General features: G+C 40.3%; 1 protein-coding gene across 1 annotated transcript in view; it reads right to left on the bottom strand.

Moving 5' to 3' along the window:
- The window catches only part of PSMD14 (proteasome 26S subunit, non-ATPase 14), a 48,951-nt gene extending 35,903 nt beyond the window's left edge, over positions 1–13,048 (bottom strand). The window contains exons 1-3 of the mRNA XM_082484262.1: positions 12,965–13,048; positions 7,116–7,202; positions 4,072–4,123 (exon numbers count right to left, since the gene is read on the bottom strand). Coding sequence (XP_082340388.1) covers positions 4,072–4,119 — 48 coding nt within the window. The 5' untranslated portion in view covers positions 4,120–4,123; positions 7,116–7,202; positions 12,965–13,048. The remainder of the gene's footprint in view (positions 1–4,071; positions 4,124–7,115; positions 7,203–12,964) is intronic.
- Positions 13,049–13,558: the final 510 nt, after the last annotated feature.

Here is a 13,558-nt window from a genome sequence, read left to right as displayed (position 1 = left end):
AAGGTTCCACAGCATCAAGCAGTGCAATACTTGAAACCTCATAATCAAAGTGACAGTTTTCAAGTGCCATTTACAATGCCCTAATCTGGAAACATCCCAGATAACCCATCTGATCAACTATTTCACAGATGGAAGCACTTGATGGCTAATTGGCAAGTCCATTATTCAAATAAAATAGCTATCTACACTTCTATTTTCTATATTCCAAGTCAAGGTGTAAACACTCCTTATAAGACACAGGTCACTTCCCTGTCTCTCCCTCCCTTCCCATTTGGATTTTTTCCCTTTCCCTCTGCCATCAAATATGTTAATTCAGAAATACAGAATCAGTTTTATTTTCCATTTATTGCAGTAGAACAGTTGCCTGCACCAACAGAGCAATGTAAATGAATATTTTCAAAATCCATCAAGTAACGAAAAATTATTTCAACAGCATTTAAAAGTGTCATTATTTCACTGCTTCCTACCACATCTGGATTCAGAAAAATAGACAGGACGTGTTAAGCATGGACAGGAACTTGTATAGCTTAGAGTATTTTTCTGAATGCATTGGGGAGAGAGAACTCTGCTAAAAACACACTTAATTTGCTTACACTTTTAAATGGTATCCAGTAGAATTGCCTAATAGAGGCATATGTGGAGCTGATTTCACCAGCAAACAATAGTTCTGCAAACAAAATGAAGAGGAGTGTTGCTCCAAATTCCTGCCTGCTACATAAGTGGAATGCTTTTACATACCCCACAAAGCCTGTTAATTTGTCTGCAGCAAACGTACAATCAAAGCGAAGTATTAAATCACTAGTGAAATTCTGTGGTAGGCAGTATTCCTGGGGGATGAACAGGGAGAGAGGGAAAAGAATGAACCAGGAAAGGGTAGATTATAACTGAAAAACCCCCAACGTGACAAGGGGCAGTAGGAGGAAGAGAAGAAACCATACAAAAGAAGGAAAACAAGGGCATTGCCAAAATGTGAACTTCCATGAGCTACAGAAGGACAATTAAAGTAATAAGCATTTTGTCTGGGACATCAAAACACTTTCAAACTTTAACTCTTCCCCCACATCTTTTTTAAAAAGCTTCAATCACTCATTCTTCTTATGTGTGTATCATGAGAGCAGAAATTCAAATGCCTACAATACCAGGCATGTAAGACAACTTACACGTGAAGCAGTGTTGCAAAGGTCTTAGCTATGGTATCAAGTTCAAAACTAAACACAGGTACCTTCCCATACAAAGAACACAAAGTTAATGATCAATTTCACTGCCAGAAAATACTGTGGATGGCTTACATGCCACCAAAAGCTATCAGATTCTCTTCCCTCCTCTCTTGTCCACCTGCTGCCCTATGAAGACAGTCTTTTGTCCATGTGAGACTAAAAGAGAGGAAATGGCTCAAAATTTCTAAGCTATAAATCACTGGAGGGAAAGTTTATTGTTGAAATATCACTTTAAGATCACTTAAATATTTGTTTATTAGCCACATGAAGACAGGCTTAGGGTCAATGGAATTTAGCACCGGACCACCTCTTCAACATTGGAAGCCAATCAGCCACTCAATAGCACGCTGAAGGAGCAAGTAGTAAGAAAAAGAGGAGAACCATGAATTCACTGAAAGCAGTTTTCAAGTGGAATACAAGACATCAAAAGACTTAAAGTTGTAAAAGCATGAATCCAAACGGCACTTGGGACAGCCTATTTCAGTTGGGAAATGAAGAAAAGCAAACAAACGAAAACCCCAAACTAGATAATAAACAGAAAAGGTGGTTTTACTAAGGGGAAAAAGCCAAGTAACTGCTGTTGAAGAAGCTAAGAAAAGTCAATGAGAGAATTCCTTAGCAGCGATCAAATAGGAACTGTGCTGACCAAGCATTTGCTGTTACTTGAACATTAGTTACAAACTGACTGTTAGCAAACCTCATGTGATGCAGTCCGCTTTCTAAGCAAAGCCCTAGCTACAAGAAAAAAAAATTAATCCCCAAATTGTGTTATAAAATCACTTTGAAAATGCTTCTCTTTTTCTACGAGGCTATACACACAGATGATTCTTGTGTTAGCAAGAATGACTGTCAAGTGTTTTTATACTATGTTCAACCTTAAAAGCAAAACCTCCAAAGACAGAACTGTGACACAGCAACAAGAAAAACAAAAAGCTTTGCACAGTTGTTTAAAACAGCCTAGTGTAAATGAACGGTAATAACTTAGTTTACTTTCTTAGACATACTTTGTCCTGCTAGAAATACCCAATTTCTCTCTTCTACCTCAAAGCCATCTGATTCACTCTAGATTATCTCTCAATTTCAATTATCAATCAATCAATATCCAGAAGAGAAGTAAGCTTTGGAGGTCTATTGAAACACCATATTTTAAGGATATAAAATTATTCTTTTTGAAAAGCCTTCCTGCTGATTCAATAAACCAAAATACCACAAAAGTAGTCAAGATATCCAGTGCAAGCAGCAACTTGCATAAAGAGCAATTCAGCTTTCTGCTTTTCTTTTTTTAATCCAACACATATTCATCAATTCATTTAAGAGACAATTCCATATTTAAACAAACACAGAGCAGCTTTGCAGGCCAAAGCTGCCAGAGGAGTTCAGCGAGCTGCTTCTGAATGTTATGTTCTATTGTCTGCCACAATTTTCTAGCAAGCTTTAAGTTAAAGCTGAGAAATTCAGAAAGCAGCAGAGAGAGTTAACTGTAAATCTGAAAAACAGCTTTGATATGCGTCAAGTTCAGAGAGGACTAAGAAGTGAAAGCTTGAGTGATTAGACTGCGCAGATGTTAAAAAAATGAAGAGTCATGAAGCAGGCTGGCAGCTCAGAGGAACAAGAGAAATAACTGTTTAAGAAAGTGAAACTAAAAATAACTAAGGGCTGCTTGAAAATTCAGTAAGAGAGCGTGAATAGAATTTTAGCTATAAAAAGGAAAAAAATTATGCACCAAAAGTTAAAGCGTATTTGGCAGAAACACCTAGAGGCTGTAAATCAGCTTACAGTATTTCACCAAATGCTTCACTATTAAACCACTCCTTTCCCAGTTACACTGGACACAAACACACTACAGACAACCAAAAGAAGCTGTGCGTTGAGCAATTTCAGTCAACCCAGAAGCAAACACACACACATCATGAAGCCTAAGGCAAACAGAAGTGATTCCTCCAGAAGAAGAGTCTGGATTCCTGATTTAGAACAGAGCCCCGGAGGCAGATGAGGAAAGCAGAGAAAGGCCCGCTACTGCGGCCAGACAAGACTAAAAAGGAAATTACACCAGAGCCTTTTCCTTAAGGAAATCATTCTTCCTACAAGCCTCAGACAAAGCTGTTCCTAATTATTTTTTTTTCCTGTATCCACAGTAGTCAGTACAATGTAATAGGATCAGCTTGGTTTTATTTTGGAAGACTGCTGGCCACACCAGTTGGCCAAGTTAAAAAGCACTAGGACTTGCTTTAGTGGTAGGAGAAGCCATACAATGTGTGTAGGTCTCCCACTGGAACACCACAGCTGCCATCGAGGCCTTTTTGCTTTGAGCAGAGTTACAGAGGTGAGGACAAAGCGAACGAGACAAGACACTAAAACATGCATAGAGGTGGCTACAACTACCTGCAAGTGATAAACTCAAATTACGTCCTGAAATTTACATATACTTCAATATCTTATAATGCCCATCACAGTACGATCCAAGGACCAAAATACATCATTTATGAAGGAGTAAGTGGGCATGCTCACCCATTTAGAACAACCTTCATGTTCTGAAAAATCCGTATTATTGGAAATTAATTTTTAAGTTTTATTCTGTGTTTCCAATGCTTTTCAATCCAAACTTTAAAGTGTTCAGACACCAAATGAAAGGCTTATAAACATTCTGTAAACTCAGTGCCAACATAAAAGTTCATACTGACAAAAAACCCCAGTCAGGCTGTAACAATGATTTGCATACACTTGTATAGCATCTCTACAGCGAGCAGTTATTACTATGAACTCTGTTTTTTGATGCTTTTTTTAAGTATAATAAAAGAAATATTCCAGAATTTATTAATATTAAAGAGAAGACATTGACAAGCTATATACTAACCTGTCCCAGCCCAGGCATGCCTCCTCCAAGTCGCAGAAGTCTATCCATATTTCTAGAAAAACAGAAACAAAGGAAAAATGTTCCCAAGCTCTGAAGTGTTTACTAAATTGCTATCTATATAATTCACCTTCAGTCACTCAGTATGTCAAAAATATTGGTGGTAATTACAACACAACATCAGACTTCCTGTTAATTAACACCACATATTAATTCAAGAAGCTGTCTTCCATGCTAATTAACAGACCTTGTTTTATTGCTTTGGTTTTGGGTTATCCCCAGTTCTGAAGACAAGCACTCTTGTCAAACTTTTCAAAACTTTCCTATCATTCAGTTAATTGGGGGATTTTTGTTGCTTAAGAACAGCACCTACATCCAGGAAATGCCTAGAACTTATTAGATATACAATCAAGTTTACTCCAATTTGCTCAGAAAGCATCAATAAAAATGTGAAAGTAAGGATTTTAGCATCCTCATTAGTAAGTTCTGTGCTAATTAACTTACAGCTTGTCAGTTATCATCAAAACTACATGTGAAAGACACTGAGCAGATTATGGATCTCTGAATTAGCATCAAAAGCTTTTTTTTTTAATGAACTCATTATACTAAAAGAAATACTGTAAAGTAAACATTTAATGTGTATATAGTTAGAACACTAGTGACAGTACAGTCATTTTATACATTTCCAGGGTTGCATGTGCCATTGCTTTAGTGTAAGATTATTCCAATCAATGTAACTAACTTGTTACTTAAAAAAAAAAAAAAAAAAAAGCTTTTCTATCTTGCAACTTTCAAATGAGCGATCTACAGGAATAAGAATTATTAAGGTTCTTATCTAAAAAAAAATTGCACTGATGTTTATTTGTCTGCAGTTTATTCACTTTCTATTGTTGAAAGGCAATCTAGTATTTAATTGTGGGTATCTAAGGGTTCTGTCCCAGCAGTAACAAACCTTTATCTTGTTTACTTGGCTTTTTCAGCTTCTTAGCTTTATACAACAAAACTAAGTGATAAAATAAACTACTGAATATTACTTTTTAAACAGCTGCTTTTAGCAAATCCAGCCAGTTCCAAGGCTTACAACAATGAGTAAATTTTATTGGCTTATTTTATTTGTGAAATACAAGATACAAAGTAAAGCACCAGAAACTATGACCATAATTGCAGAAGATTTAATATGACACAAAGCCTGTTCAGGTGATATAAGAGCAATTGAGAACAGTAAGTAATGTTATTTCCAAAATACATTCATCCTCAAAATTGATGTTACATTACACATTAGAGAATTATACACATAATTTCAACAGACCACTTCAACAATACTAATTCAAGAACCTTCTTTTAAAATTAATTATGCAAAGGAACTTTGAACTTACCATAGAAATAAATTTGCTCTGTATACTAGAAATAAAAAAGTTTTTATGTTGAAGGTCAATGTCATCCGATTATTCCCTCTAAATTTACTAATATTTTTACTGGCTATATACTAACAGGCTTTATTTCAGTTTAAGTTTAAAACAAGTATTTTAATCTTCTTGTTAACACACAGAGAGGCAGCGTTTAAACCCACCACTAGACAAGATTATCTAACTCCTACTTTAATCATATATGGAATTTCACCCATTTTAAACAACAATCTCTAAGACACATGGATCAATAACACTTGCTCTATTTGCTAATTTCACTTTCCTAGTTTATCACAGTAGCAAACTATTAGCTTCATTTGACTCACTACCTTGACTCTGTAGAGCATGCAAACCCAACAACTGCAGCCTCAACTAACAATAAGTACTTTCTTAAAGCTGCCTTGGCAGTATATGAATTAAATAGGAGTTTATTAAAGGGCCAATGGTTATGCTTTTCTTTTCAGACAATCATTGAAACGAAGCTTCTTTATTACAGGCAAAAGCTGCGCACAAAGTGTATATAGTATTCTATCCTGAACTACAATAAATTCCAAATCAAGTTGTAGGATTTCCATGGAAAGGTTAAGTTGCTGTTTAAAGCTATTATGTAAGCACATGGTAAATGGCTCCAATAAAACAGTCACGAGTACAAATTAACGCCAACTACATTTCATTTTACCCCTCTGTGGTAGATACTCCTCCATTGAAACCCACAATGATTCATCTTTCATGACACTAATGAGGGCTGAAGAGTAGCTGAGAAGTAGATTTAAACTACCAAAATGATGATTTTAATCAATCATGGTTATACATTTATTTTAAGAAACTCCTAGTCTCTACAGCCGGTAACCATAAAACTGGCCTTTCCTACAACTACAGCAACTTCCATAAGCTGATGAGGTGCGTTACCTATGCACGTTTAAGAAACAATATTGAATAACAAATCTTATACCTATTTATATTTCACTTCAGCAAGCGAAAAGCAATAGCTATTTCTAGACCATTAATATTTTATTTACATAATTTATTCCAGTTTCTAACCCAACAGAATAGTACATCATCTATAGAAGCATATTCTGCTGTAATAAAGTTGGATGAGACTAATTAGTTATGTAAACTGATTATTTATCATCATAACTTTCCATGTTTTGGAACAACAAAATCTCATTGTCTTACAGAGCTGGAGGGATGTAACATTTCCCACCTAACTATCACAGACTAGCCACTGAACCGAAGATATTCAGATTCTCAAGACATTAGCACAGACAGAAAGTCTCCACACATGAGTTCTAGATGCACTGCAAATTATTTCACTAGTGCCGTGGCTTGAATCTGGTTAGTTTTGGCAACTAATACTTCACTTTCTTATTTGTAACTGAAAGTGGTTTAGTAGGTTATAGTATATTTAGATCTAAACATATTTGTTTACTCTGTATAAACATCTGAAAAATTTAGATTAGCAATCCAAATTAAAACTAATTTTGTTTTTTGTTAATCCACTGTGCCCAAATATTATTTCAGCTATAAATGCCTTTTATGAAATAATGCTTTTGTAAACCTTAAAACAGCTTGAGCAAAATTTTTAGATCTTAGTTAAAATAACTTTAGCATTTACAAATAAAGCAAATATGGATTTCTAACCTGGTGCTCAGCAAGAGGTGATCACAGAACAAACTCAGCAGCAGCTCCCACTTTTGACTACAAAGATGACGTCAGTAGGTATCTTTCCTATAGAAGGAAACAGAAAGGAAGGGAAGGGCAGAAAACCAATAACCTTTAGAAATAGTAGCACATGTAAAAATAAATGTTACATCGATGACCTACAGAATGACAAAGCACCATTGAAGAATCACCCAAAGAATCCTTCTATTTTTTTTTTTTTTGCTGTATCATATAATCCCTAGAAGCGGTACATGCCATGTCTTGCCCAAGTACCTGTAACACTGAAAGAAGTTTCCAAGTTCCTCAAAATTACATGGAAGAGCAAAGTATTTTAATAACCCGTTTAAACAATTTAAAGCTAATCAATAATTTGAAGTGCTGTTAGAAACAGAAACTATGGTCCTTTATTACTATTTTAGAATATTTTGCCCTAGCTAAGATGACCTAAGCACAAAGGCAAAGAGCGGTCTGCAAAGATGGACAGTATTCTTGCCTATTTCTGCAAGAGCAGTTGGTGTGACTGGGAAAGTCACAATGGCCTTTAGGTTTGCCTGAATTCAGGTTGAGAAAGGCTGCTTCACATTCAGTTTAGGGGTTAAAAGTCGTGCTATCCTCCTCCCAGAGAATACTGCCCACTAACTGCAGCCACTGAATCATTTGTAGTGTGGTGCTTTAAAACAGATCTGTGAAATGATCTGTGGCCATGATTTGATAGACATTTTTTTTTCAATGTCAATGTTAACATAAGGAGCAGTGGGGAAGCTGCTGCTGCTGCTTACCAACTTGATGCTGCTTTCTCAGTACTGCCAGGACAGCCATTTGTGCAGCCTTGCAGTAAACTGATAGGCTAACAAAAATGTTGGTTTTAACCCTGTTCACTTTTCTGAGAGGATTCACACCGCATCCCAGAAACAGTTGTCTTGGCATAACAGAAAAAGAGGTCTTGGAAGAGCTGATTGCTTTTAACGCTGATCCAGCCTCCAGAAGACATTTATGTCAAATTGTTAAGCTAAAGCTGCCCAAAGAATATCTTTGGGGTTGTTTTTGGTTTTGTTGCTTTGGTTTTTTTTTCTTAGTAACTGAGGTAATTTAACAGATACTCTTCTGAACCTTATCCCAAAGAAGTTGTCCTGGTTTCGGCTGGGATAGAGTTAACTTTCTTACTAGCAGCTAGTATAGTGCTGCATTTTAGATTTAGGATGAGAATAATGTTGATAACACACTAACATTTCAGTTGTTACTAAGCAGTCAAGGACTTTTCAGCTTCTCATACTGGCCAGCCAACAAGGAAGCAAGGGGCACTGAAGAAGCTGGAGGAGACACAGCCAGGACAGTTGACCCAAACTGGCCAAAGCGATATTCCAAACCATATGATGTCATGCTCAGTATATAAACCAGGGGAGTTGACTAGGGGGGTGGGGTGGGGCAGAATCACTGCTCAGGGACTGGCTGGGCATAGATTACTAGGTGGTGAGCAATTGTGTTGTGCATCACTCCTTTTGTCACTTTGTATATTCTATTATTATTATTTTCTCTTGCATTGCTGTCCTATTAAACTGTCTTTATCTCAACCTGTGATTTTCCCTGATTTTTCTGATTCTTCTCCCCATGCCACTGAGGTGGAAGAGACTTGAGCGAGCGGCTGCATGGTCCTAGTTGCTGGCTGGGGCTAAACCACAACAGAAGTACAAAAGCAAAGGAAGATGTGCTAATCTTCCTAGAAAGTTAGAGGAGAAAGAACAAGTCAGTTTCTCCATGCTGACAGGCTGGGGTAGAATTCCACTAACAAGTCAAAAGAAAAGTTGCTACATTTCTACCAGCTTTGCACAAGGAAATGATCCAGGAGAGATCAGATGAGACAGGACCACAACAGCCAGCAGTTGTATTAGCTCATGCTGCAACAGAACTGCAACCAGTTCACAAGTGGACTTCAGAGTTACAATCCAACGCACGTTTAGCCATCCGGGGGTCTTGCATTCCCTTCCCCACTTCCTACAAGGATATTAAAGAAACAGATCTCTGTGAGCTTTGTTGGTTCCCTGGGGGAGGCAGACCACATGGTAACCCATAGTTGAGAATTTTTCTCTGCTGCAAAGTGCAAAAGGCTAGTTTTGATTACACGCTTACCTGTTGTTTTTTCCCTATATACACACACATATATTCTTCCATATATATATAAAAAAACAGAAAAATAAACAGTTCACATTAAAACTCGCCTCCTTTCCTTCCAAAATCAGCAAAAGGTATTTCAGTAATATTTCCTTCTGTCTGAAAGGAAGAGTTAACAGTCTCTGTTTAGAGTGAAGCTTTAAGGAAGTGAGTACACATATCAAATATCCATATCAGAAAATTGCAGAAGGCCAGTTATAGTCATAATGAATTTGCATTTTGGTGCATCGCAGGATTTGGATGATATGCAGTCATTGAAATCAATGTGGTCACTGATGGCTTAAAAAAAGTTAAGCAGCTTCTCTGCTTGTTTATGTCCATGACTGAAACATCTCAGCTAAAAACCCTTGGTTATAGGATGGTATTCAGAAAACCCAAACCTCCACCATTGCAATTTTCTTTTAACTGTCCGAGCCTCAAAAGGGAAAAGTCTGCAGTTACTAATAATGCAGTGGAAGTATACACAGAGCATCTCAGAACTGATCTGAAACCAGAAATTTTTTAAAAACCTATGTCTAATATCTGTTCATAATACTACTGCTCAGTAACTGTAATAATTGGCAACGGTTGTCCATTTGGAGAGCTCTGGTTCACCATTCAGTTGTTGGCTATTACTTTCAAGACACTTAAATGTTGACTTAAATGCTGACTTTTAATAATGAAAATGTTTTTCTTTAGGTAACATAGGGATGAAATTATATAAGTGTATTATGCACAAATGTGTATATACATCTAGGTATAAATCAATAGCTACCACACTTATACTTGGCCTGTTTCACCACGTATTTTGAAATCAACTTGAAACACAGTCTTAAATTACTGCATCTCATTGCATGACACATGAGTTTCACACTACAGTGCACTATTTTTATCTAGCATTAACACTTCATGAGGCAATCCCTCAAGGAAAGAGGGTTCTCCTGGGTTGACAACTTTTGAGTTGGTAAATAAAAAAATAAATAAAATCAAAATTAGCTTCAACATACACAGAAGAGAAAACACTGGCTACTAAACTGCTCTATTACTGGAGAGAGTATCAGGCTAGACTCAGGTGACAGCAGTTTACTCCACACTTAGCAATTTGTACACTGAGTGACTTCATGCAAATAATTTCATCTTTGGTAACTCAGTTTCTCCACCTGAGACTGCATACTAAGCTTTGTATAAACACTTCCAGATCTCCTCTTGAGAAGTTCCATTAGTGGATGGATTAACAATCTTCTTAACAGCAACTAAAAACATGGTTTAAGGTTCTTGCTGCAACTGTAACATTTTCAATTTCACTAGGGGTGATAAAGGTAAATTAGTTGAGGAATTCCATCTTGCAGAGAAACATTATTTCATGGAGAAAAGAACAAAAACTCACTGCAGGTAAAGTCAGCAAATGCTGAATGACAGAAACTTGAACCAGAACAGAGATTTCACATGTGACAATGGGGTGGGGGGAAGTCTATCTTTCTATACGTTTTGTTTGAAAAGAGAAAAAAAAAAATTACCATCAATTCTCAGTAATCTGTTCACTAAAGCTAAAGATTAACCACACCATGAATTAATGCAGTCTCAGTAGTGTAAGTCCAGAGTTGACTATTTTGCTTCCATAATGTGCTCAGCCCTGTTAACCCCATGTTTCCGGGCTGTATAGACCCGAATCTCAATAGACCTGAGCTGGACTAGAAAGTAGGCAGGTTAGCTTCTCAGAGTCTGCTTTCTGATTTCCAGAAGCACAGCAAATCTAATTCTACTACATTCATTGCTGAAATGGAGTTACTAAAGTAACCCAGACACAAGCAGACTCCTCTAAAACTACTTAAGTATATCCACACCAAATTTACAGGCAAGGGAAGATGCATTAACAAATCACACCACAACAGAAACACACAAAATTAATTTTAATTTTATGCTATGTATAAAATAATTTCTCTAAAATCTGCAGAAGAGGGGATAGGCACACAACTGTTGTTGAACTGCCCCCCGCCACCATCTCCATCAAGTACTCGCCACCAACTCCAGCAAGTACTCATCACATCAGTTTTCTATTACTCAGGGTATCATTACTACCTGTCCTTTCCCATCATCCTAGACTTTAGGAGATAGATAACTGTAGCTACTATTAGTGTACACTCCACAATGCTTGTCAAGATTGAATCACTTCCCGGAAAGTTTATAAATCTATTGATATTTTGGTATTATATAATCTTAATTTTGAAGTGTGCTCTAACTCCTCATTTTCTTAACCATAGATATCAAATCAATATCCCCAATGCTATAACAGCAGATGGAACACAAATCTGCCATTAAGCTATGGGCAAAACCTGGTTGCTCACAGACACGTTAAGTGATTCAGAAGCAATCAACTTACAAGTCAATTTCTGGATTTCTTCACAAACACAAATCTTTTCCTTGCTTTCATAACACAAGCTCACAAACAGTGCTCTGCCTGGCAGAATCTTCTTCCAAGTGTACTCCCTATATCTGAGGCATGCCGTACACCTTGGACTCACAGGAGGTGAAAGCTTTAAGATTAATACAAACCTCTCAGACTTTTCAGCTTGCCTAGTAGCTCTTCAGCTATATGCAGCTTTCAAACACATCTGCATAAAACTTTTTTTTTAAGTTTTTCTTTTTTAAAAAGTCAGTCGCGATCCTTGTTGTTTTTCTGATTTTCTACAGTGTACCGGAAACACGTACAACTTTAAGAGATGACATCAGCACACATTCAGATTCCTCAACTGTTTACAACTATCCAACTACATCACAAAAATTTGTTCTGAAAACGATTCTTAAGTCTGCTGCGCGCTAGAAACAGCGCTGTTAGTTTTGATTAGTGCTCCTTTTCTACTTGATTCTGCTTTACCTTTCCTGACACAAATTAAAGATTCCTTCTCCTTCACATATCCTAGACAGCGCTTTGCCCTCGCTTTCCCCTCCCTCTATCGAGCCGCGCAGCACTGCGGATCGTTGCAATGCTTCGCTCCAGAAGCAGCAGAAGCATTTCAAATCCGTGAAGTTCCTCTGATGAGAGACAAACTGCTGCTTCCCCTAGAATAAACTGCCCCTCGGAGGCACCGCCTGCGACGCTCGCCGTCCCCGGACACCCGCCAGCGGCTGCAACCCTGGGGCTGCCGAGGCGAAACACGGCGGCTGCTCCCAGCGGGGAAAGCAGCAGAGCCGCCCCGAGCCCGTGAGACACCGAGGCCCAGGCGGGCCGCTCCATCGGCGGGACACCACCCCCACCACCCCCCCCCAACCTCCGCCGTTCCCCCGGCCCGGCCCCGCCTGTTGGCGGCCACACCGCCCCGGCACCGCCGCTGCCCGAAAGCGCCCAAACTTTCTTCGGGCCCAACCAGCACAAACGCGGGCAGGCACCGCCGACCCCACGGGGCCCAGCGCGCTCCCCGCCCGGGCCGGTGCCCCAGGGGGAGAACCGCTCTCCCAACCCCCAGGGCTACCAGACCTGCCCGGGGAGGGGACGGCACCGCTCCCGGCGTCGCTCCCGTCCCCGCCACCCGCCTGCGTGCCCGGCGCTCGGGCCCAGTCCCGGCGGGCCCCACTCCCGCCGCCACGCAGAGGCCGCCCCACGCCGCAGCTAGGCCCCCACGGGCCGCGGCGGGGCCCCGAGGATCCCTGTGAGGAGGGCGCCCGCCCTGCCGGCCCCTTACCTCCACCCGGAGCTCTCCCCGGCCGCGACGCCTCGGCCCGGGCCACCGTGAATCAGCCGGATTTCATTCAAACCGAGTCCGCCCAGGCCTCCACGAGGACTTCCCGGTTCAAAGGGCACGCGGCGGGGGCTTCCGGTCCCGTAGCCCGGGAAGGAGGAGGGGGCTGGGAGCCATGGCAACGCGGCCCGCCTGGCAACGGCGCGTGCCGCCGGCGGGTCCGCGCTTGGCCCGGGCGCCCGAGAGCAGCCGCGGCCGTTAAACCGTCTTGTGGCCCGACCGCTGCAGCCATCGGCCTTCCTTTGGGAGGCGGAGCAAGAAAGGAGGCCTCTCCCGGGTGTCACGGCGGCGCGTAGGCCGCAGCTAGCCGCGGTGGTCCCCGGCTCTCCCGAGCAGCCCCAGAGACGGCGAGACCAGAGGGCGAGTTGTGGCCGGTCTGGGCCTTGCGGCCACTGGGAGCCTGGCGGCAGTAGTGAGAAGGGGCCTGAGGCGCCCCTGAGGCAGGAGAATGCTGTGGTCCCACCCGCGTTGTCTATTGTGCTGGCTGGATTGTGCACTAACAAATCCATAGCTGTTGCAGTTACTTGGGGCTTTTGG

Source organism: Vanellus vanellus (genome assembly GCF_965231255.1).
Source record: "Vanellus vanellus genome assembly, chromosome: 5".
Lineage (NCBI taxonomy): Eukaryota > Metazoa > Chordata > Aves > Charadriiformes > Charadriidae > Vanellus > Vanellus vanellus.
This window is presented reverse-complemented; position numbering and strand designations above follow the sequence as displayed.